Genomic DNA, 24,640 nt, shown 5'->3' on the forward strand with positions numbered 1-24,640 from the left:
TGGGCAAATCTGAGGCTCCAAATTACCATATTCTAGGCCAAGAGTTCCTTTTGGGGCCCATGAGCACTGTAATACATAGATCTAGGGCCCAATCCCCATTTACATTAGCATTTCCAAATGGCATTGTGTGCACATGATACACACCCCAACTCATTGAGCTGACAATATTTCTCCTTCGATATTCCATTGTTGTATGATGGTTTTTCTGGTGCTTGCAGTTTCCACGCACTACAAAGACGCGTGCATTCCAACTTTGCGGTATTATAGCCCTTACCAGTAGTGGATTTAAATCTCTCTCCCACCCCATGTCTTTCCCTTCCTCCTTCTTTCGTTCTCTTCTGTTTCCTTGCACTGATTTTAATGGGATTTGTGGACAGGAAAAAAAATGCCCCCAAACCCTCTTCTTTTCCCACTCAGTCTTGTATGGCACCACCCAGCGCAACAGCCTCAGCTGAGGAAAGAGCAGGGAATAAGAGGAGGAGAAAGACACGGGGGGGGGGGGGATGTTACAGCAGTGGCCAGGGGCTGGTTTGCTGGGCAGAGCAGTGCAAGGGTGAGTGAGAAAGGAAGATGTTATTGTCATAAACACAAGACAGTGTCAGCTAGGAATGCACAGATTTTATTAAATTCATTCTGACTGTATTTTGCAGATAGTTAGGCTTCTTTCATTCCATCATCTGCTCATTGACAGAATGGGATTTTTTAACCAGAATGTCATTCTACTTGCACTAATGCACACTTGTGCAAATGTGCATGAACTAATATATTAGTGTATGTGTGTGTATAATTATATTAGTTATAATATATATTTATATAATATATATATTGCACATTAGCACTAATACAAATTAGCGGAAATTCTACCCCCACCCCCACCCCGATGAAAGTAAGAACCAGTCCACAAGTCGACAGAATCCACATGAGTAGGAAAAAGCTGGTCTGCTGTGTAATCCATAGGTTGGATTCACAAAAATTTGAACTCGTTTGAATCTGTTGCAGATTTCTCCGGCATACCTAGTGACAGCCTGTTTGAGAAAGACCAGAGATAGAAACAAGGTCCCATTTGTTTTATTTATTAATGACATCAGGAAAATGTTTTAACTAGATGAATGAGAACAAGGTCCATCTAGTCCAGAGTCCATCTAGTCCATTACTCTGTTTCCAACTGCATCAGATGACTCTGGGAAGCATATTGATAGACCAGTAATGGACAAATTTCTGCACTGCCTTTTCCATTACATGAACCGAAGGAGAGTTAAAAATTCAATAAAAACAATTGATCAATTAAATCAGGGGTGTCGAACCTCTTTCAGCCTGAGGGCCAAATTCTATTTTGGAGAAGCTCTCGGGGACCAAAGAAGTTCTTTGGGTGGGCCAGAATCCCAGCATATATTAGCTTATAGTATTTACTGCCAGTAACTCAGCCTTAGGAGAAGCACTTCAGCTTTTTAGAATGGGGAAAAAACTGCACAAAACCCAGGAAACCATCAAATGATCAGTACTGAGGGAAGGGAGGGGAAGCTTTCTCCCCCAAGGTACCCCACAGGACTGGATTGGGACCTCAGGAGGGCTGGATTTAGGCCTGGGTCTGAGGTTCTACGCCCCTGAATTAAAAACTCCATACCAGAAACACTCAAAGAAAAACAAATCCATAACTGTAGCACAGATTAAATTGCTCTGAATGCTTTTGGGAGAAGAAACAGCTTCATGCTCCTCTAGAAAGAGCTCCAGCACTGTATCGAATGGACTCTGAAATGAACAGCTTCCAAGACTGGTGGTGCCATGACAGAAAAGGCCCTGCTCTGAGTTTTGACTCAGCCTAAAAGGGAGCGGCACACAGAATAGGGCCTGATCCGAAGATCTAAGGAGGCATCCGCCACCTGTGATAACAGTGGTGTAAAATTATAAAATGCCATTGCAATTTGCCTCCCCTGCTTGCTCACAATTCTCCACCTTTTGCACATCCTCCTGTTTTTCTCTCTGGCGTAAGGAAATAAGCATTCGGTCATCCTTAATTATTTTACAAACATCCCATTCGACAGGAAGGAGGTTTTCCTTAAACACAAAGGCTGCCAGGTATGAAATGGAGATGATAGTCAACAGAGTGACCAGCATGGTGACCATTTTAAATGGGAACAGCTGAATGTAGGCCCCATCTACAAGAGAGCATCCTGGGTAACGGATCACTGGAGGGATCTTCAGGGAGGGCTCCCCTGCCAATAGCCGCAGCAGAAACCCAAAGAGAAACCCGGTGGCTGAGCCATAGGTGTTCGTGCCAGGAACAAAGAGGACGCAACACAGCTGAGGAAAGAGGAGGGCGTAGACCAGCTCTCCGCTCAGGAACCAGAGGTCAAAAATGGAATGGGAGTAAAAGGCCAGAGCACCTGCCACTGTCCCAAACACCACCATGGATGCTCTCATTACCCATAATACATCTTTCTCTGTTGCCTGTAAAAAGAGAGAAGAGAACTTTGGGGAAGACGTTGCTTTGAAGGTAAGGTAGCTTGTTACAGGGAACTAGCTAACTTCCTAAAATGGGGGTATTGGACCTCTTTCAGCCCAAGGGCCAAATTCCATGTCAGATAAACATTCCAGTGGTGGCTGAGGCCAAAGGCAGGGCCAAAGATACAAAAAATATCAGCACAATTTAGCTTAAAGCTCTTAGTGCCAGTATCTAAGCCTTAGGAGAGACATTTTGGCCTTTTAGCGAGGAGGAAAACGTGCAAAAATACTAGGAAACCACCAAACGATTGGTAGCCAGGGGAAAGGGGGCGAGTCTGGGGGAAGGGTGTGGCTGGCATGGGAACCTCTGAGGGCTGGATTTGACCCCCGGGCCTGAGGTTCTCTACCATTGCCCTCAAACAAGAATAGCAAACAACCCTCTGGGTTTCTCTTCTGCTGGTAGAATTGACTGCTTACTGCAGTTCCCCAAAACCAAGATGCATTTATTTCCGCTAACGAAACGAGGGGTCATCTGATAAGAAAAATATAACTTATCACTGTGGGGATTATGAATGACTTAGCCCTGTGCAATTGCCAGCTTCTTCTTCTCCCTAAATTTTACTGCTTTCTAATACATATTTCATGTATTTCTTGTCTTTTCTCTAACTTTTAGGGCCAAACTAGAAACAATGTGAAATACATTTAATTGCAGGTTTTGGGTGTTTTTGAAAAATGTGAAGAGCAAGAGCTGGGGGCAGGGCGGGTAATTATTAGCTACTGAGCTATGTACAAGGTTTCGTTATTGTCACATAAAGCCCTAAACAACTTCTGACCAGGATACCTAGCAAACCACCTTCCCTTATATATACTCAGGTGACATCTAAGATCATGAGAGGAGGCCTTGCTGGTCATTCCAAAACAAACGGAATGTCGCCATGAAGAACCTCGATGGCGAGCCTTCTCTATAGCAGCACCCACCCTCTGGAAAACCTGCCCTCAAGCAGTTCGGGAGGCAGAAAATGTGACATCTTTTAACCACCTCCTGAAAATGCACGTGTTCACCCAGGCTTCCTCCCGGGCTGTAAGTAAATTAATCATGCCGCCCTATTTTACTGCTCCTTGGTTTTTACTGCAGTCGGAAGTGTTGTTAATGCTGCGTTGTTAATGTTGTGTTTAGCTGTATTTTAATATTTATTGTGAACCGCTGAGGGATTTTATTATATTCAGTCGTATACAAGTGTCACTAAATAAGTAAATAAATTGACAAGATCAGAGCATGCATGGAGAGGAGATTTAATCCTTTCCTCCCCTGCTGCAGTCTGAGGAAAAACCCTCCTCCATCAAGCTAGTTTTTGCATTGGGAGGAACTCCTCCATTGGTGCCAATGAGGGATCCCCCCTCCCCAAAGCAAATACTGCCACTCTTAGCTGATGAAATATGCATTTTAAAAAACCTGCAGGTTAGATGGAAAGACACATTTAATGCCACATGTAGTTGGGCCCTTAGTTGTAGTCCCATTTCATATGCACACGCGCACACACACTTGATTAAGAGTTGTCAGGTTCCTTTGGTTATTTATTGTCAGTTGAGTTGCCATTATAAACTCACACAAAGGATTGCTAAGTACTGCAAAAACGGTCCGAGGAGCTAGAGAAATTAATGTAGGGGCGGGTAGACTACAAGCTTGTGGGATCTACTGTGGTTTGTTTGTTTTTTTACTAAAACCCCAAGGTCAAGTAGCCAGAGCCAGGAGCAAAACCATGGCTGGGGGTGGGGGGAGTGGAGCCTTCTCCAAAATGGTGGACTGTAGGTGGACCCCATTACCTATTGTATCCTGTAAGTCATAGAGCCTTTCTACACAAGGCTTTTGTTGTGCACTTGTGATTGCTCACTCACGGTAGTTTGCGGGTCCTTTAGATGATGGCCTCATCCCCGGGGCCTCTCCCATGCATTCTAACCATTATCACCTTATTTTTGTTAACGGGGAAGGTCTGGTTTTATTATATTATCCTGAATGGCGCTATTAAGCTCTCCATGTAATCGCGCAATTCAGCTATACCACAGCACCATCTAGTGGCTGTATAATGAAACATACAGAAAAGCAGAGAAAGAAAACTCCCAGAAAAAGCACGTGTAAAGGAGCCATTCTTAATCCTGCAAAGAATCCAGAAGCAGAAGCCCTGGTAAAGGTGTGGGATAAAAGCCTCATGTAGAAATGCCCTTAGACTAGGACGATGGACATATACAAGTATAAAAACTACATCTACATGACTATGGCTCAGGGTTTTTAAAACTCTAATTGTGGCTAGCAGAGTTGCACAAAGATCTCTGCTCAAAGGCAACCAAATAATATGCCTATTTTACAGGTGATGAACACTGAGCTTGGGAATGAAGAGGCTGAAAGAAGGTTAGGTGGTACTGGAGAACAAGGCTTTAGGAACAGAAGAGACAGGAAACAGGCTAATCAGAGAGCGGGTCCATGGATGCACACAAACAGCACACAAGAGGCTCAGAGGTACTTTTGAGTGTCATGTGTGAGACTGCCTTGAAAGATTTTGACTGGGCAGGATTAGGGCTAGGCAGATCTGTAACGTCCATTTCTGTGGACTTCCTCCTTTTTCCACATCTAAGTCTGTTCAGTGCTGCTTCCACACAGACATGTTTTGTTTGTTTTGGGGGGGAAAGATCTGTACAGATTATTATTATTGCATATTTTTACAAATATGCACATCTTCCAAAAGGTATGCATTTTTGTACACATCTGTGCATTGACTAAAGCGTGTTCACACACATTTCTGAAATGTACAGATTTTTCTTTGGGTAGTATTTAATGTTAGTCCTACATAGAGTAGACCCATTAGACCCAATGGGACTTAAGTTAGTCTCATTCATTTCTGTGGGTCTACTCTACATAGGACTAACATTGGATTCTACTCTTTGTGCTCTTTTCAAATGTGTGCTTTTATCGGACACATTTTTCCTGTTCCACGGAACACATTGACAGTCCAGAAATGTACAGATTTCCAGATATAAATTGTGTCCTGTCCACATCTGTTTCCCAGTGGTGAGGATTGGAGAAATCTGCAAAAAAATTATGGCAGAGCAAATGTCTCACATATCCCTAGTCAGGATCCTGCTTTCATTCCTTCCTGCATTATCTGAAGGGTGAACATTAATAGCCAACAACTCACCTTTTTCCTGAGAGCTTTCCTATAGATGTTGTGAGCAAACATGGAGCTGGCGGAGAGCAAGGCAGAATCCCCAGAAGACATCACAGCAGCTGCAATGGCACCCAAGCCAACAATGGAGATATATGTTGGGCAAAGATAGTGGAGGACTAATGGAAGTATGAGGGCAGAGTCTCCTCTGTCATTGGGCGTGGGAAGACCATAACCTGTCTGATTCCAGTCTCAGGAAGGGAATACAGGAGCATCATGTTAAAAGGTTTGCTCAATGTTTTTTTAAGTCATGAAATTGCATTTTATTTTGAAACAAGGTTAACAAAATAAAGGCAAGAAGAAGAAGATGAAGAAGAAGAAGAAGGTGCATAATAATAAATCACAGTCACTAAGGGTGCAATCCTATGCATGTTTAGAATGCTGGTTGTAGGCCTTTTCTCTGTCTAAGCATGCATAGGATTCTGCCCTAAAGAAACAAAGGAATTCACTAATTATAAAGCTAAGTAGGAGCTCAATTTCTAATGAAAGTAAAAATGTGTGTCAAAACCTGCAGCGTTCCTGCTTATTCCTAGTGAGAATTCCCCTTCTCTAAGGCCTTTATCACCCCCAGCAGGACCACCTTCTTTCACATACACCGGGTTTTGCTCCCACCAAGACCTTTAAGGCTTAGGTTCAACCCTTTACTCAATCCTCCATCTGCAAGGACACACAGACTTTACTTATAATCTTGTACTGTTCCCTGTATATCTTCCTCTTATGTAGCCAAGGTGCAGGATTTATAAACAAAGAAAGCTTTACTGAATACATTAATAAGTTGTTGAATAATAAACAGGTAACTCTTAATGGCTTTATTAATATATATTATCTCGTAAACCATTCTCTAGATCACACTCTCAGACAATCAATGTAGGAATCCAAGTCAAAGCATCCCTGACAGATGGCTGTCCAGCTTCATCTTGAATGCCTCCAGTGTGGGAGAGCCCACCACCTCCCCAGGGAATTGGTTCCATGGTCGTATTGCTCTAATAGTCAGGAAGTTTTTCCTGATGTTCAGCTGGGATCTGGCTTCCTGTAACTTGAGCATATTATTCCGTGTCCTGCACTCTGGGATGATCAAGAAGAGATCCTGGCCTTCCTCTCTGTGACAACCTTTCAAGTACTTGAAGAGTGCTATCATATGTCCCCTCAGTCTTCTCTTCTCAAGGCTAAACATGCCCAGTTCTTTCAGTCTCTCCTTATAAGGCTTTGTTTCCAGTCCCCTGATCATCTTCGTTGCCCTTCTCTGAACCCTCTCCAGTTTGTCTGCATCTTTCTTAAAGTGTGGTGCCCAGAACTGGACACAGTACTCCAGATGTGGCCTAACCAGTGCTGAGAAGAGGGGAACTAGTACTTCATGTGATTTGGAAGCTATACTTCTATTAATGCAGCCCAGAATAGTATTTGCCTTTCTTGCAGTCACTTCACATTGTTGGTGTTGTCAGGAATATCATTTTTTATTTGTTGCCTCTCAGTCTTTATTGTTTGCATGATGATTATTTTTATTGCTCTTTATTTGTAATTTCAAGTTGTTATATCTTGTACACCACATGAAACTATAACCCAAGAAACTACCTGAAACTACTGCTTCTAGAATGGGACAAGTCAACGGCGCTCCCTTCCACAACCTCTGCTGATGGTCCCATTCCAGAAGCAGCAGGTTGGGGTTGTTTCCAGTTGTGCTAACACTACTTCCTTGTTGTGTTAGTGGATGTTCCTGCTAGCGCAGCAGTGGTATCAGATACTGCCCTAATATTTCTCTCTTTGTTGTTGTAAGCTGCTTTGAACACACATGTGCACTCATGCGTGTTGCACATACATACATACGTAGTGGGGATGGTCCTAATACTACTTCTAAAGAATCACTTTTTGAACATCGCCTTCATTGCACCTCTGCTTTACCTTGCATGTGTTATTTCTGTGTTCAGGACAGTACTTAGAGCCAGTAATGTACCAATTAACATGCATCGTAGTACCAGCATTCCCCAAAACTGTGGACCTGTCCAGCTCATTATTGCACACCCAGTTTTACCTGTGGAGGCTGCGACTGCTCCAACAAGCACAGAAGGGATGGCCATGACAAAGCACCCCAGTCCAGAAAGATAGGAAATGAGCCTGGCTTGTTTTGGAGATGAAGCTGAAAGAACCCGCTGGAAATAGGATTGCCATGGGATGCCCCCAAGAACCTGGAAGAGAAGTAGAATCTTATGAACACACAAATGGCCTTACTGGATCAGACCAAAGGCCCATCTAGCGCAGCACTTTTTCTCTAACATTAGCCTCCCAGATGGCCATAGGAAGTTCACTTAGCAGGGCATGATGGAGACAGTAGTAGCTGTCCAGTTATTTGTTCACAGTGTCTTAGTACTGGAACACAGGTGTTCCCATTCTTGTATGTACTTGCAGCTAATAATTATTGATAGGTCTATACATGTCTCTCCTGTCACTGACAATTACCATTTGAGCATGATAATTATTAGCATCTGGAGATCCCATTCTTGACAAAGAATTGTTAAGCCTACCTTTGACCTCTTTATCACTTATAAATAGTTGGCTCCCTGCGAACAGAGTTCACGGGGAAAAATAAAATCTAACAAAAAGTTTAACTTAACTAACTGCATTTACTGAAACATTCAGAATGTAGGTGTCTCTTAATCTTCATGATTTGTTTGCAGGCTGTATGTTGCTGGCATATCATTATACTTTCGCCTGTACCTGTGTTTATAGAAGTGTACAGAGAGGGTTTTTGTATTCATATTTCATTTTGTTCCAGTTTGCAATTACTTATGTTTGTTTAATTATATCTGACATTTTTGATACTAAAAAGAAAACTTTATAGTACATTGTTATAGATGATAGTGTAATTCTTTTTTTAAAAAACCCACCAGGCTTTATGGACATACATAAACTCCCAATTTTGAATTATAGCTATTCATGGAATCTGTGTGTCAACAGCTTTCCAATGAAGTGTGTTTCATGAGAATTGGTCAATGGGAAGGCAGTGAAAAAGGGATGACCAACTAACTCTCGACTTTGAAGTATATATATAAGATTAGCATCTGAACATGAAGGTCTAATTCTGAACATCTGGAAATTAGCATCTGAACATGGAAGCCCCATTCCTGACTGTACTTACAGCTAATAATAAATGATAGGTCTATGACTTCTCCTATTGTTAACAGACACTCAGCATCTGAATGTGGAGACCCCATTCTTAACTTTTACAGCTAATAACCCTTAATAGGTCTATGATTTCTATCACTGATAGATTCATCTTTTAAGACATCCTGTTCAACATTCAATTTAGAATTGCCACTCTCCTAACCTCTTACAGAAATGCATTTTTTTCAGCCCAGCCCATCTAATATAAACAGGAAGCTCTGGCGTGGGCTGGTCCATGAAGTCACGAAGAGTCAGAAGCGACTGACTGAATAAACAAAAAATATAAACATTTCCATGGTTTGGCCATAAGAGAGTAATGTGGCAAGCACCAATTTCTTATCCACTTGCCTCAGGAATAATCCTTACCAAATATAAAAAGTCATCTATCCACCTCCCAAAATACTGCAGTTCTACTTTTCCGATCCAAGCTGCTTGGAATGAGTCGTGGGCAGCGGTATAAGAAATGCTTTCCGTTGCGGAGTTCATGATGGCAAATGGGATGCAAATCCACTTGTGGTAAAAACAGAAACAGAATTATTTCAATGTTTTCCCCCCTTGTCTTCTGGCCTTCAAAATGTTCCACATCCTTCCACATTGACTTAAGCGGTACCCAAATGTTCACCAACTTAATTCAGTTTAGGACCTGGCTATTGGCTCTGCCCCATCCCTGGCCCATGGCTCCTCTCTATAGCTTCATTCCTAAAGCCAGTAAAGTAGGGAGAGGGCCTTCTTGGTAGTGGCCCCCCAATTGTGGAATGACCTCCCCCACAAGGCCTACCAGGTGCCAACATTGTTATCTTTTCAGTGTCAGGTTAAGACCTTCCTTTTCTCTCAGGCATTTGGCAGCATATGATGAGGTTTTAGGGCACAGTCCTATGGCCACTAGACAGCATCTAGATAGCCATAGGATTTTTCATTTTCTGGGAACCGAGGTTGGAGCCAGCACTCCAAGGTCGGTTCCCAGAGAAAACCAACTCCCCTCCCCCTCCCCCTCCCCCACTGCTTTATAGGAGGCGCAGTTCGTCCCCGGCTCCACGCTTGTAAGAGCAGCCAAAAAGGGGGCGTTCCTGGGGACGGGGAGGGGAGGGGACGGTGGAAGCGCCATTACTACGCCTTTTATGCGCCATCCCCACCCCCCGCGAGGTGCACCTGCTAGACAGCCAAAATCGTCCATCTAGCTGCAAATGCAGGGCAACTGGAGTGCGGAGGAGAAGTTCTCCTCCGCGCTCCGCCCACCCTGCATTGGATAGTCAGCCACCTCCAAGTTCGGAGGCGGCCAACTATCCCCATAGGATTGCACCCTTAATCAGATCCTGGACACTTTTGATTGCTGATGGCTTAAAATTGTTTAGATACACATGTGTCTCTGTGTGTGTATTGTCTGTTTATATGTTTGTATGTAAATGGTTTTTATACTATGTCTAATGTATTTTAAGGTAAACCGCCCAGAGGGTAAACCACCCTATATATAAATGTATTTTTAATCTTGGTAAACTGCCCAGAGAGCTTTAGCTATTGGGTGGTATAGAAATGTAATGAATGAATGAAATACATGAACTTGTAGCCCTCCAAATTTTATGGCCTACAATTCCCATCAGCCCTAGCCAGCATAGCCAATGGTGAGGGCTGATGGGAGTTGTAGGCCAAATATCTGGAGAGCCACACCTTGCCCATCCCTGCAATATAGGAACATGAGCTGGGAGTCAAAAATCCCAAGACACTGATCCCTCCAGTGCATAATCCATCCTTCCCCAACCTGGCACCCTCCAGATGTGTTGGATAGGACTGTAACTCCCATCACACTCAGCCCGTATGCCCATTGGCTGTTCCTTCAAAGAGAGCAGGGGCCCTGAACTTGCCCATCAATAATTAGCATCTGGACAGCAGACTGAACAGCAGGCAGCAGGTGGTCATCTGAACACAGTGTTCACCACTACGGTGAAATATATTACATTTCTATTCAAACTCCAGTAACTATTTCTAAATCTGTATCTGTACATACAAATAAACATATCCCCATTTTATACAAATATGTATCCTCTTCCCCCCCTTTTCCTTCCTTCCTTCCTTCCTTCCTTCCTTCCTTCCTTCCGTGATGCATTTCCTCTTTTCGGGCAATGCAGAAGTTGCCACTAAGAACCTAAGAACGTAAGAAGAGCCACGCTGGATCAGACCAAGGGTCCATCTAGTCCAGCATTCTGTTCAACCAGTGGCCAACCAGCTCAGCTGCTGACAGGAAACCCACAAGAAAGACATGAGTGCAACAGCACCCTCCCACCCATGTTCCCCAGCAACTGGTGTACACAGGCATACTGCCTCTGATTCTGGAGTATCAGGACTAGTAGCCATTGATAGCCTTCTCATTCAGGAATTTGTCTAAACTCTTTTGAATGCCATCCAAATTGACACTCATCACTACTCTATGTCCCATTCTTTTTTATGGGTCTCAGACCTACTGACTGTAGAGATTGTTCCAAATCTCGTACAGTGGGGTAGCTCAGTCTTAACTTTTTGTACCCATTACAGCCCTACAGGGATTGAAGTCCCTGCTCCTGTGTGTAGAACCTGATTCTGTATTTTTAATCACTCCAATATTTCCAGTGAGCAGTGAAATAACAGTACTAGGACTTACCAAGCTGACTGTGATAAAGACCAGTTGTACTACGTCTGTATATGCAACTGAGTACAGACCTCCTAGGAACGTATAGAGTATAACTGTGCATGTAGAGACAATGATGGCTACATACCCTTGGATATCCAAAATGACCTTCATGGTTGCTCCTATAAAAAAGGACAATATTGAGCTACAGCAAAACATGTAATGCCATGCAATTCCCCTTACATAAATATGTACACGCATAGGATATGTGAAAGAATCATTTCCGGAGCAATCCTATGTATGCCTGCTTTGACACTGAGTGGCCAGGTGGCCTACTTTACAGAGGGCAGGCCTCTCTTTGAAGGTGTCCTCTCTTAAAGGGCTGTCCAGTCCAAATCAGATTTAAAGATAAAGAACCCTAAGAAACTGTAAGAAGGGCCTTGAACATGCCCATCCACAGGTTGCACCTGGTCAGCACACTGAGCAGGCACACGGGTCATCTGGTTACAGTCTTCCCCACTATGGTGAGATGTATTCCATTTCTATTCAAATTTTAGTAACTATTTCTAAATGTGCATCTATACATATAAATTAGCATATTCAGTTCTGTACAACCCTGTGTCCTCTTTTTTGGCAATGCATGTCCTCTTTTTTTCATAATGTGTAAGTGGCCCCCCTACTCAGAAGTAACTCCCAGTGAGTTTGATGAGGATTTCTCCCCGGTAAGTGGGTACAGGTTATAGCTATATAACCTGTACAAAGATAGCTATATTGGTCCATGAAGGGGCAAGGGGGAAACACTCCAAAATCAACAGTTGGGCAATACCTTTCTCTGTGTTGCTTATGTGTCTTGGAGAATAATGCAGTATTTAGCCATTCCTGGTGGAATCTACAACCAGAGGAAGATGGTTTTCCAACACCTGAAGGGGAACTTTGCATTTTGAGGGTTCCATTCCCTCCAATCCCTAGGTAAGACCGCAGAATTGGGCTTCAATTGACTGTTTTGCCTGGTCCACCACCCAAAGTTAATCTCTGGCTTTGCTAATATAAAGACCGTCATGTTTCTCTTTATTTCTGCTCTCTGCCTTCCCAGGAGCCTGTGTGTTTTGTCCAAGGCAAGAGACAGATCTAGGTAACATTATCTTTTCAGAAATGGGGGAGAGAGGGTCAGCCATTGCTTCTTTGAACCCAAATCCTAGGTGTAACCTGATACCTGCAGCGCCTAATACTGACTAACAGTGCAATCCTATGCATGCTTAGACAGAAAAAAGTCCTACAACTCCCAGCATGTCCCAGCATCCCCCATGCTGGCTGGGGAATGTTTGGAGTTCTAGCATTTTTTTCTGTCTAAACATGCATAGGATTGCGCCCTAATTCATTCAGTCTCCAACCTCCATCTTGAGACTGGGTCTGCTTCCAGCTGAGGCTTTTATTGTGCAATTGCCCTGCCTCTTTCACAGAGTGCTTCCAGAGAGAGGGCTCCTAGAGCTGTTGATCGTAATGTAGTGGTGGATGTTGAAGTGGAGGTGCTTATCATGACAGTGGCCTGCCTTGTGCATGGAATTTGGGGTGGGGGGCTCCAGAATGATGACATCTTCCGCAAAAAATCCGTTAAGGAAAATGATACCCCGCCTTCTTGATTGTTAGCATGAGGCCATAGTGCAGCTAGATAATTTTAGACTCTGGCTGAATGATCTTATAGGGGGCCCTTTTTGACGGCCACGGATATTACTGCAGTTGTGAAGGACATAACTGGCATATCTCTTCTCCCTACACTCCCAGCTGCCCTTCCATGTAGTTGATTATACATTCCTGATACATGAGAACAACAACAGAACTATTTGCCGTCCCCGACTTAAAAACAAACCCCCTCTGAGCATGTGTAGTTTTGCACATCAAACTTAAATCATAGCACCATCATAACTACAGGACTAAAAGAGAGTTCACTACTGCCACCCTGATGCCCTCATCACCTGCCACTAGGTAGGGATGGCAAGGGCGCCCATCTCAGAGCCCTTGCCCATGCTAGCTCCTGCACATGCTCAGCGAGCGGCCTGCACTCACCCTGGCAGCCTCGTAGAGCTCCGTAGTCGCCATTTTTGAAAAATAAAAGGGCGATTGCAAAGATGTGCATTTTCGTGATCGCCATTTTAATGGTGACCGCAGAGCTCGGTGAGGCCGCCAGGGTGAGTGTGCACTGCTTGCCGAGCACAGGAGAGGCTTGAGAATGGTCCAGGGACCAGCAAGCAGAGGCAGGGGCTGGGCAGGCACCTGGAGAACCCCACTGGGTGTGTGTGTCGCACATCCCTACCACTAGGTACGTTGGAGAAATCTGCAATGGAATCAAGTGAGTTTGGATTTTTATGAATCCGACCCACAGATTCCACAGCAGACTGATTTTTCCCCAGTTGGGGGGATTCTCTTGATTTGCATAACATTTTTCTAACTTTCCAGAATTTTGTGCATATTTGGTTACAGAAAAATATGCAAAATTTAAGAAAGCTGAAAATGCACATTTCCCCCATAGGCTAAAGCATAAAAATGCACAGGAGGATTTGCACATTTGGGGGGAATTCGTGAGTTTTTGCAAGCATGAATTTGTGCAAGTGTGAATTTGCAAAAGTGTGAATTTGTGCAAATTCAGAAATGAAAAAATATGATTCTGTTGCTGAGTGGAGAAGAAAGAAAGGTGCCTGACAATCAGCAAAATGCAGCTGGAACAGATTTTACACAATCTGTACATCTCTACCTCTCGCTCTCTGGGTGGTCATTTGGGCAGCCCCTGAACTGCAGGGGGAGTCTTGACTTTGGCCCCAAAGTCTGATCCTAGCTGCACCACTAGAGCTAGGAACCCCTTGCCTGAAAGTAGACCAGGTTTCTGCCGATTGACTGGATTATTTAGGGCAAATCACTTCATTGCTCATCCCCTCAGTTTCTCCAATCATATAACAAATGTCAATCAGCTACAGTGGAGCTGAGGGCCATAGAGGTTCACAGGCTATAATTAAAACACTTATTTGCTTCTGAAAATGCCTTGAGAGATCAGTAAATCGCTTAGGGGATGCCAGGCCAATCTCTGCTGCCTGTCCTCAGGCTTGGGGGTGGCTGTACTTCATTTCAGTTCTTAAGAAAAGCAAGAGATGTTTAGGTACCTAAAGAAGCAAGGATCGCTGCAAACCAGAACACATCTGCTATCAATGGTGGAATAAACAGGAGACTTGCCATCACGTTCCCATAGGCTTCTTGGATTGGATCCATCATTGTCACATAATTCTTCGCTCTCATTGGATTGACAAAGAACAGCCCGCCTGTTAAAAATCAGTCATATCACCATCAATTTTTGCATGTGGTAGGGTGCCCAGGTGTCGTCTTTTACAGAGGACCATCCTGTATTTAAGGGCTGTCCTGTGCAATTCCAGCTCAAAGATAATAAACCATCAGAACTGTTGCCCAGTTAGCACCAGGACAGTGGACTAAACAGGCAAGCACACAGGTCAGCCTTCCACTCTATGGTGAGAAGCAGTGGGGGCTGGTGACTCCGATGTCAGTGGGCCAGTGAATCTGCTCTGGGTTTCAGTCAGAACCAGCCAGAACTCTAACAAAGCTATCCAAGGTGCTGAACACCACCCCCAAAATAGGTTCAGCACCTTGGATAGCTTTTTAAGAGTTCTGACTGGTTCTGACTGAAACCCAGAGCAGATTCACTGGCCCACTGACATTGGAGTCACCAGCCTCCACTGGTGAGATGTACTATATTTCTAGTTAAACTATAATAATTATTTCTAAATTTGCATCTATGCATAGAAATACTCTATGCAAATGCTATGCAAATCACTGTCCCCTTTTGTCTTCTTTTTTGGTGATGCATTTCCTCCTTTTTAGCAATTGTTAAAGTGGCCACCCTAGTTATATAGCCCAAGGAGCAAAAGGCAGCATACGTGGTTCTTCCCCTACTCTCAATTTTATCCTCACAACAGTCCTGTGAAGTAGGTTAGGCAGAGAGATAGTGACTGTTCCAAGGTCACCTAGTGAGGCTCATGGCTGAGCAAGGATTCGAATCTGGGTCTCCCCAATCTTAGTCCAACACTCTCACCATTTTACCATATACTTTATGAAACAAGCCATTCTGCAATGCTTAATATGGCATCTGTGTTCACATATACCTCTAAAATTGATGGGATTATTTAGAAAGGCAATTAGCAGAGAAAAAACAAAAAGGCAAAACAGAATGAGTGTTTACCAGTCCCACATGCACACAGGCTATCTTAGAACAATAAAAGGGGACCACACCCTTCTTTAGTGAAGAAGAAGAAAACAGTTTTACTCACAAATCCTCTTGCATATACAATGCAGGTACAGCGTAGAGCTTCAAAAGCGTTTGCTCAGTCCATTTTGTGTTCCATTATACCAGCAGGAGCAAGAGAGCAAACCACATGTGCTCCCAGCAACAGAGGAGGTCAGAGAAGGGGCGGGGGAGGGGAGGAGTAAACCACAAGAAAAAAAAATACACTGTAGGCCATAGAGGCCCTAAAACTAGCTATACCCCAAATTCCCATGAACTAGCTGCAACACTGCCCTCTTCGTGTAACTTGCAGACAAGGTTACAATATTTCCAGCAAAAACGAGCACCAGTTCACCCATCATTGGGTACACAGTAGGATGAAAATTTTGCTCATTGTGATTTCCCAGCCCTGACAAGCGAGTCTCACACACATCCACCACCACACGCAGGTGTCAGCCTTTGGCATGAACATTTTTGAACATTGGCCAACGTGTGCTGGACTTGAACATTGCACATGGATGTCCCTCAATGCCATCCCCAAGAATCTGCACATGACTGGCTGGCAGGTCTCAGGAGCAGGTCTCAGGAGCATTTATACTTCTGGACAACTCACCAAAAATATATCCTAGAAAGACTGACTGTTTCATTGGTTGACATCTAGTGGTTTAGAATTTGTGGCAAGGTTTGGAGTTTCACCGGCATTTTGTTTCACTTTGCCTTTCTCTGTGCCCAGTGAAGAACCCTGTGTTGCAAATTCCAAACCACTACAAAGGGATTGTGTGTCTGCATATCAAGGCTCAGTGACTTCTTGTACAGGACAAAGGTAATTCACAAGGAAAGCAATGTAAGTCATATTCAAACTCACCAAAACATATGTTTTGGATAAGTTTTTAAGGATTTCCAATCTGGGGTGGTAGTAGTGGTGGTGGGAACCCACCAGATTTTTAACACGTAAATTATTACATATTTCAGCTTTAAGAAAATCTTTACCGACAAGGAGGGACAAAGCAAATCCTGCAGGGGCTTGAACCCAGGCTAGTCCTCTTGAAGGAAGATAGACAATTTCAGCCGTGCCATTGATATATGCTCCTCCAACCCAGGTTGCTTAAAAAAAGCAGGAGAAAAAGGGATGAGATATTAACAAGCGTATCTACGGGGCAAACGTGCAGGGTACACTGTCAGTTTTATGTGTTTGACTTCTTGCAAAGACTATGGCGTTTGGTTTGGTAAGGAAGCTGCTGATAGTTCTTTGCTGGAGACCCCTATCACACACACACACACACACACACACACACACACACACACACACACACACACGCTGTCTCTCACAGAGCTATTCACAGGGTTCTGCAAAGAAGAAATGTGTTATATATCCTAGGGGGAGGTTATTATTATTATTATTATTTAATTTATTAATCACCCATCTGGCTGGTCACCCAGCCACTCTGGGCGATGTACAACATACAATAAAACAGTAAAATTCTACAATAAAAACATTTTCTAAAATACCCTAACCCACCCCAAATGCCTGCCTGAACAGCCACGTTTTTAATGCACGATGGAAGCTCATTAAAGAGGGGGCATGACGGAGTTCCCTAGGGAGGGAATTCCACAGAGTGGGGGCCACCACAGAAAAGGCCCTCTCCCTCGTCCCCACCAGTCTAGCTGTCCTGGCCAATGGGACAGAGAGAAGGCCATCCGAGGCTGATCTTGTTAAGCGGCCTGTCTGGTGCTGCTGGAGGCGCTCCTTAAGATAGGCTGGGCCAGAACCATATAGGGTTTTAAAGGTCAAAACCAACACCTTGAATTTGGCCCAGAAAACAACTGGTAACCAGTGCAACTCCTTCAGCACTGGAGTGATGTGATCTCGCCGGCGGCTGCCTTTAATCAGGCGAGCCGCCACGTTCTGTACCACTAAAGCTTCCGAACTGTCTTCAAGGGTAACCCCACGTAGAGCGCATTACAGTAGTCTAAACGAGAGGAGACCAGGGCATGTACTACCGATGGGAGCAGATGGTCGGGAAGGAAGGGGCGCAGCCGCCGTATCAGATGGAGTTGATACAGCGCTGTCCGGCTCACAGCTGACACCTGAGCCTCCATGGACAGCTGGGAGTCCAAAATGACCCCCAGGCTGTGGACCTGGTCTTTCAAGGGTAGCCGTACCCCATTCAACACCAGATCAACATCCCCCAGCCTCCTCTTGTATCCCACCAAAAGTACCTCGGTCTTGTCAGGGTTCAGCTTTAGCCTATTCCTCCCCATCCAGCCACTCACCGTCTCCAGACATTTGGACAGGGATTCTATGGCCAACCTTGCTGAAGATTTGAATGAGAGGTAGAGCTGCGTGTCATCCGCATATTGATGACACTGCACCCCAAACCTCCTGATGATAGCCCCCAGCGGCTTCACATAGAAGTTAAATAGCATCGGGGAGAGGATGGAACCCTGTGGCACCCCACAAGTGAGTGGCCACGGGTCCGAAACCTCCTCTCCCAGTGCTACCCTCTGGTACCTGCCGGAGAGGAAAGACCGGAACCACCGCAATACAGTATCTCCAATGCCCAACCCCTCCAGGCAGTCCAGGAGTGGTCAACGGTATCAAAAGCCACTGAGAGGTCGAGGAGAAGGAGGAAGGAGCATTCACCCCTATCCAGAGCCCTCCTCATATCATCCACCAAGGCGACCAAGGCCGTTTCTATCCCATGCCCAAGCCTGAAGCCCCACTGAAATGGGTCTAGATAATCAGTTTCTTCCAAGTGTGCCTTCAACTTGCCACCACCCGTTCAATCACCTTGCCCCAAAATGGCAGATTTGAGACTGGGCGAAAGTTGTTCAGAACTTGAGGATCCAAGGAGGGCTTCTTTAAGAGCAGTCTTATCACTGCCTCCTTGAGGGCTGATGGCATCACTCCCTCCTCAAGGGAGGCGTTCACCACCGCCCTGATCCCCTCACCTAGTCTCTCTCCGCAGCCCATAATGAGCCACGATGGGCAAGGATCAAGTAAGCAGGTGGTCGGCCTTACAGATGAAACACTTCATCAGGAGGAAGAAGCTGGAACCGATCCCACAAAACCGGTTTGCCACAGGCCGCCTCTTGCTCACTAACTGTATCCACAGCGTGCAGAGTAACACACCTAATCTGATCAATTTTATCTGCAATGTGCCTTGCCAAGGCCTCACAGGAGGCCTTAGAATGCTCCACAGAATGCTCCACAGGACCGACCAGGCTCCGGACCACTTGGAACAGCCTCCTGGGACAGCACTCTGCAGACGCAATGGAGGCAGCATAATATTCCTTTTTTGCTGCCTTCACCGCCACGTGATAGGCTGAAGATACAGCTCTAGCCCGTGTCTGATCATCTTTGGAGCGAGACTTCCGCCACCGGCGCTCTAGCCGTCTCACCTCCTGTTTCAGAGCTCGTAACCGCGGATTGAACAATGGTGCAGTCCGAGCCCTGTTCAGGGGGAGAGGGCGTTTCGGAGCCACCTGATCTAATGCCCCAGTGATTGCGGCATTCCAGCCACCCACCAGGGTCTCAACTGAGTGGCCGTTGGCGTGCCCCAGAGAATCCCCAAGCGACTTCAGAAATCCATTTGGATCCATAAGACGCCTGGGGCGGACCATTTTAATGGGTCCTCCACCCCTGCGGAGGGGTTGTGGAACCGAGAAGTCCAACGTCACCAGATAGTGATCTGACCATGACAAGGGGGTGTGGATATACCCCCGACTTCCAGATCACTCCCCGCTTCTCCAGAAACAAACACAAGGTCTAGTGCATGACCGGCTACATGGGTGGGCCCAGTTAGAATATGGTGCAGCTCCCAGAAGGCCATGGTCTCCATGAAGTCCCGAGGTGCTCCTGTGAGGATGGCCTCCGAATGTACGTTGAAGTCCCCCAACACCAATAAGTTAGGGGACTGTACACGCACATCAGAGACCACTTCCAGCACCTCGGCCAGGGAGTCAGTCGTGCAGCGGGGTGGACAGTACACGAGCAGAATCCCCAGACTGCCCTTCGGGCCCAACCTCCAGTACATGCACTCAGCAGCCTTGGTCTCCTGGAGAGGGGGTCTGGTGAAGACCAAGGACTCTCGATAGATAACAGCCACTCCCCCTCCCCGATCCCCAGCCCTCGGCTGCTGTGCATATGAAAATCCGGCTGGACACATGGCTGCAAGGGCTGGAGCAGCAGCCTCGGCCAGCCAGGTCTCCGTAATACATGCCAGGTCTGCACCCTCATCCAGGATCATGTCATGGATGAGGGAGGTTTTCTGGGTAACAGACCTGGCATTGCAGAGCAGCAAACGAAGGCCAGAAGATGGGGTCACGCCTCCCCCAGCCATCCTTTGGCTCTGGACAGGCCCGGAGCAGGGGACAGATACTCCCTTGTTCCCCTTACCTGGCATAGCCTGCCCCTAGCGCTCCGCCAGCGCCTGCCACCCAGCCTCGGTATGCTCCGGCCCCCAACACGCCCCCCACTGCCTCCATCAGGTGGACACATGCCCCCTCGCTCCTGCCTATCAGGCAGGCTACCCACCCCTAAAAACGCAACAAAATCCCCCAGAAAAACAAACAAACAAACAAAAAACAATTAAAAATCCCCTTAAAAATAATGCCAGGCCGGAGTCCACAGGGAAGGCCTGGTGGTGGTGGTGGTGGTGGTGGTGGTGGTGGCAGCGGCGGCGGCAGCAGCAGGCCCAGCAGCAGCAGGCCCGCCTCTTCCCCAGTGGTGGTGGTAGCCTCTCCTGCAGGCCCTGGCTCTCCCAGGCTACCTCAGACAGCCAGCTTATGTAGCCCCTCCAGGGAGGGCAGGTGGAGCAGCACAGCTGGTTCAGTACCTGGGGGCCTGGTCCTGCAGGGACTGGCAGTCTGCCAGGCAGAAGTCTCCAGGGAAGGCCTGGCGGTGGCACCAACAGCAGCGCCAGCGGCGCCAGCAGCAGGCCCACCTCTTCCCTGGTGGTGGTGGTGGTGGCCTCTCCTGCAGACCCTGGCTATCCCAGGCCACCTCAGCCAGCCAGCTTATGTAGCCCCTCCAGGGAGGGGCAGGTGGAGCAGCACAGCTGGCTTGGTACCTGGGGGCCTGGTCCTGCAGGGGCTGGCGGTCTGCCAGGCAGAAGTCTACAGGTTACTGTGGTTTAGTTATTGTTTTGAACCTTGGCAGCTTGGTTTTGTTCAGCATTGGCTATCTTATTTGCTTCAAGATAGAATGAAAGCCATTCTGCATAAGAATCCCAGGAAGCGGGTTGACCAACATCAAACTCTTCGATATGTCAAGAGCAGCCATTTTGATTTTAATTCTCTTTTCTTTTTAAAACACAGGAGTTGCTCAAGTTCTTCATTGGGTCCAGCTGACTGCTTACCAGTTAGCTGTGTAAATGTATTCACAGACCTTGCTGCCTGTATAGCTCTCAGGATTCCGCCTTCGTCGCTACAAACTGCTGCATGGGTAGACGGAGTGACTGCAAAATCAGCAGGCCTCAAACACAACTGTTCTTTAATTCAGCACACACAAAAGTGACAACTTAGCAGAAGCTCAGCTCACTGTTGCTACTCCCAGCTCTACAGGAGCTACCAAGGCTTAAAACAATAACGAAACCACAGTACACCCCCCGCCCCAGGATGCATAACAGAATGGGGATGAAAATTATTTCAAGTCTTTGGTTTAGATGCACAATGTATGGATACTGGGAAGGTATAAGATATACTGGATTAGTACTTTACATTCCTCTCTTTGAAGACCTATTAAAGGGACAGTCCTGTATTTGAAGGTTTCCTCCCATTTATGGGTTGCCAAGTCAATATCTGGTTTAAAGTTGAAGAACACTAAGAAGGAAGAGCTGCAGAGGCCTTGAAGGTACCCATCAAGAGTTAGAACCTGGACAGCAGACTGAGCAGGCAAACAAGTTACCTGGTCACAGTCTTCCCCTCTATAGTGGCATGTATTTCTATTTAAATTATACTTATGATTTCTAAATTTGCATTTGTAAATAACTTGGGACCAGGTGAGAGAGCACCTTCTTCTTTACCAAGCTGCCCAGTCACTGAGGTCATCAGAGGGCATGCTCCTGGTGGTTCCACATGGACCTATGGCCTGATTGGAGTCCACCAGGAGAAGAGCCTTCAGTGTGGTGGCTCCCTTCCTCTGGAATTCCCTGCCCCTGGAGGTCAGGCAGGCGCCATCATTGGGGTGCTTCTGGCACCACACGAACACAGCTCTCTTCCAGGTATTTGGTCTTATTGGATGGCTTTAAAAGGAGATTGGACAAATTTCTGGAGGAGAAAGCTACTGATGGCTACTAGTCCTGATGGCTATATGCTCTGGTTTTAAAAGAAGAATATGGTGTTTTAATTCTTTTTATCATTTTAACTTTTATGTTCACTGCTCTGGAATCTGTTTTAGATGTGGAGCAGCATACAAATGTTGTAAATAAATAATAAATAAATAATTATACATATATAAGCATATACAAATGTTATGAAAATTGGTGTCCTCTTTTTTGGTCATGCATTTCCTCTTTTTTGGTAATGACTAAGTGGCCACCCTATTAGTACAGCGCCTGGACTGGACCAATTGGGACTTTTCTAATTTAGTTCTTCTAGGTGGCAATTCTATGGTCTCTGGGATGTAGCTCAGCCTTCCTCAACCTGGTGCCTTCTAGATGTGCTGGACTACAACTCTCAGCATGCCCCAGCTGGGAGTCGTAGTCCAACACATCTGGAGGGCACCAGGTTGGGGAAGGCGGATTTAACAGATCTCCCCCGAGCTGGCTGGGGCATGCTGAGAGTTGTAGTCTAAAGCCAACAAAATGCCAAGCCACCAATGGTTGTGCTGGCTGGGGTGATGGGGACTGTAGTCCAACACATCTGGAGGGCACCAGGTTAGGGAAGGCTGATTTAGTGGCTCTTCTCTCTGCCTGCAGAAGGGGAGATCTGTAGGGAGAGAAGGAGGTCCGGCCTTCCAGACCTCCCCAATACAGGTACAAAAGCCTTTGCTGCCCTTGCCACACGGCCATTGGGTACTAGCAAAAAGAGGGCATGCTGGTGTACATAGTGGTGGATCCAAAGCCTTTCCATTCCACTGACATACCCACAGAACAAGGGGTAACGCATGGCAGCCCTGGAGCTGGAATATTTATTCCCCCTCCATCTGTCCTCCCAGCTTCTGCACTGCCTGCATGAGTCTAGCAGAGCTTCGGACTCAGCAGTTGCTCTGCCTTGGGTTCTCTCTCGCCCACCGCCGTCAAATGGCTGAGCCCCTGTGTGAGTGGACATATGTGGCTGCTGGGATTGCCATGTTTCGGGCTTTGGCATTTTGGCAGTTGGTTCTCAAGGCGGCAAGTTTAAATCTCAGAGCTGAATCTCAGGGCTAGGAGTTCTGCATCAGTATGATTTTTAAATATTACCTTTTAAAAAACCCACTCACTATTCTGACAAAGAAAATGCTGGATTAGGGTGCAATCCTATTGTCCGGATGTCTTGTACATAGGAACATAAGAAGAGCTATGCTGGATCAGACCAAGAGTGTGTCAGCATTCTGTGTCAGCATTCTGTTCACACAGTGGCCAACCAGTTGCCCATAGGAAACCCACAAGCAGGACATGGGTGTAACAGCACCCTCCTGTCCATGTTCCCCAGAGACTGGTGTACATAGGCATACTGCCTCTGATACTGGAAGTAGCATATAGCCATCAGGACTAGTAGCCATCAGTAGCCTTCTCCTCCAGGAATTTGTCCAGTTTCCTTTTAAAGCCATCCAAATTGGTGGCCATCACTACATCCTGTGGTAGTGAATTCCATAGTTTAACTAAGTGCTGTGTGAAGAAGTCCTTTTTATCTCCCACCAGTCAGCTTCATGGGATGACCCTAGGTCCTAGTATTATGAGAGAGGGACAATAATATCTCCCTCTTGTTTCTCAGTGGCCCTGTTTTGGCTCAGTTTCTGTCCACACTTGCCACCTCAGTTGGCTATTAGAGGGAGTGATGATGATGCATGTTATACATCCATTCTGAAACGTTTGTACTTACCAGTTGCTGTGAACAGTGAAATGAAAAAGTTCATGTTTCTGTCTCCCACCATGGCTACTTCACTGGACTTCTTGTTTTTCTCCTTTTTGGTTTTCCGAGAGGCCCATATTCCAGTGGCTAAAGTCAGGACATAAAATACAACCACAGCTACCAAGCCACTTATGTTCAAAGCCATTTTCTTCAGATCTCAGAAATATCCAAATGCCTCGTTATGGATCCCAATTCAAGCAGCAACCGTTCGGTCAGATGAATTGCATGCAACAAAGTGGTTTACAGCTAATAATTGAGTAACTGAACTGAGAAGGTGTGTGAAAAATGCAAGAGAAAAAAGAACATGACCTTGTAGGCAAGGCACAAAACTCTACCCAACTCAAGCCAGACAAAACAATTTCTACTGTCCTGAAATGTTCAATGGCAAAAAAAGAAAAAGTAAATGAAACCAAAAAATCTGAGTTTATCTTCCAGTTTAATAAACATCGCTTCTAGAAAGCAGGTGTAAGGAGATGAAGTGAGAACCTAGACTAGGTTATGGTATAGTGCAGGGGTGGAGAAGCTCTGGTCTGTGAGCCTAATGCGGACATACTGGCTTCTCAGTCCTTCTCAGTCCAGGTATCTGGATTCTCCCCAGCCATGTCCTTTCTCCCTGGGCCATGCCCCATTTTTTCCAGGTCACACCCCCTCACCCACCCTGTTCCGAATTATTGATATTATTTATTCTGTCCTGCTCTGTCCCCCAGTTACAAAGCTGATATATTGCACATATTGGGGAAGGAGAATGCCTGGATATCAGTGTCATGTGTTAGGGTGGTCACGTGTCCTCTCGCATTAAAAACGTGGTTGTTCAGGCAGGCATTTGGGGTGGGTTAGGGTATTTTTAGAAATATGATGTTTTTAACGTAGAATTTTATTGTTTTA

General features: G+C 45.8%; 1 protein-coding gene and 1 long non-coding RNA gene across 2 annotated transcripts; one reads left to right on the forward strand and one right to left on the reverse strand.

The window, feature by feature from the left end:
• Positions 1-1,052: 1,052 nt before the first annotated feature.
• On the reverse strand, positions 1,053-24,018 carry LOC146349411 (high affinity choline transporter 1-like). Its single transcript, XM_084842606.1, has 8 exons — positions 23,726-24,018; positions 16,691-16,804; positions 14,571-14,726; positions 11,452-11,600; positions 9,186-9,329; positions 7,690-7,843; positions 5,634-5,851; positions 1,053-2,448 (listed from the first exon to the last, which is right to left on the reverse strand). The coding sequence occupies exons 1-8, from the start codon at positions 23,898-23,900 to the stop codon at positions 1,903-1,905; spliced, it is 1,656 nt and encodes a 551-aa protein (XP_084698732.1). The 5' UTR covers positions 23,901-24,018; the 3' UTR covers positions 1,053-1,902.
• On the forward strand, positions 3,250-8,507 carry LOC146349412 (uncharacterized). Its single transcript, XR_014788958.1, has 4 exons — positions 3,250-3,523; positions 4,809-4,957; positions 5,648-5,886; positions 6,506-8,507. It is a non-coding gene; the product is annotated as an uncharacterized LOC146349412 (long non-coding RNA).
• Positions 24,019-24,640: the final 622 nt, after the last annotated feature.

The sequence above is a fragment of the Heloderma suspectum genome, chromosome 3, assembly GCF_057233095.1.
Source record: "Heloderma suspectum isolate Gila_16-S chromosome 3, 16-S_ref, whole genome shotgun sequence".
In the NCBI taxonomy this organism is placed as follows: Eukaryota; Metazoa; Chordata; class Lepidosauria; order Squamata; family Helodermatidae; genus Heloderma; species Heloderma suspectum.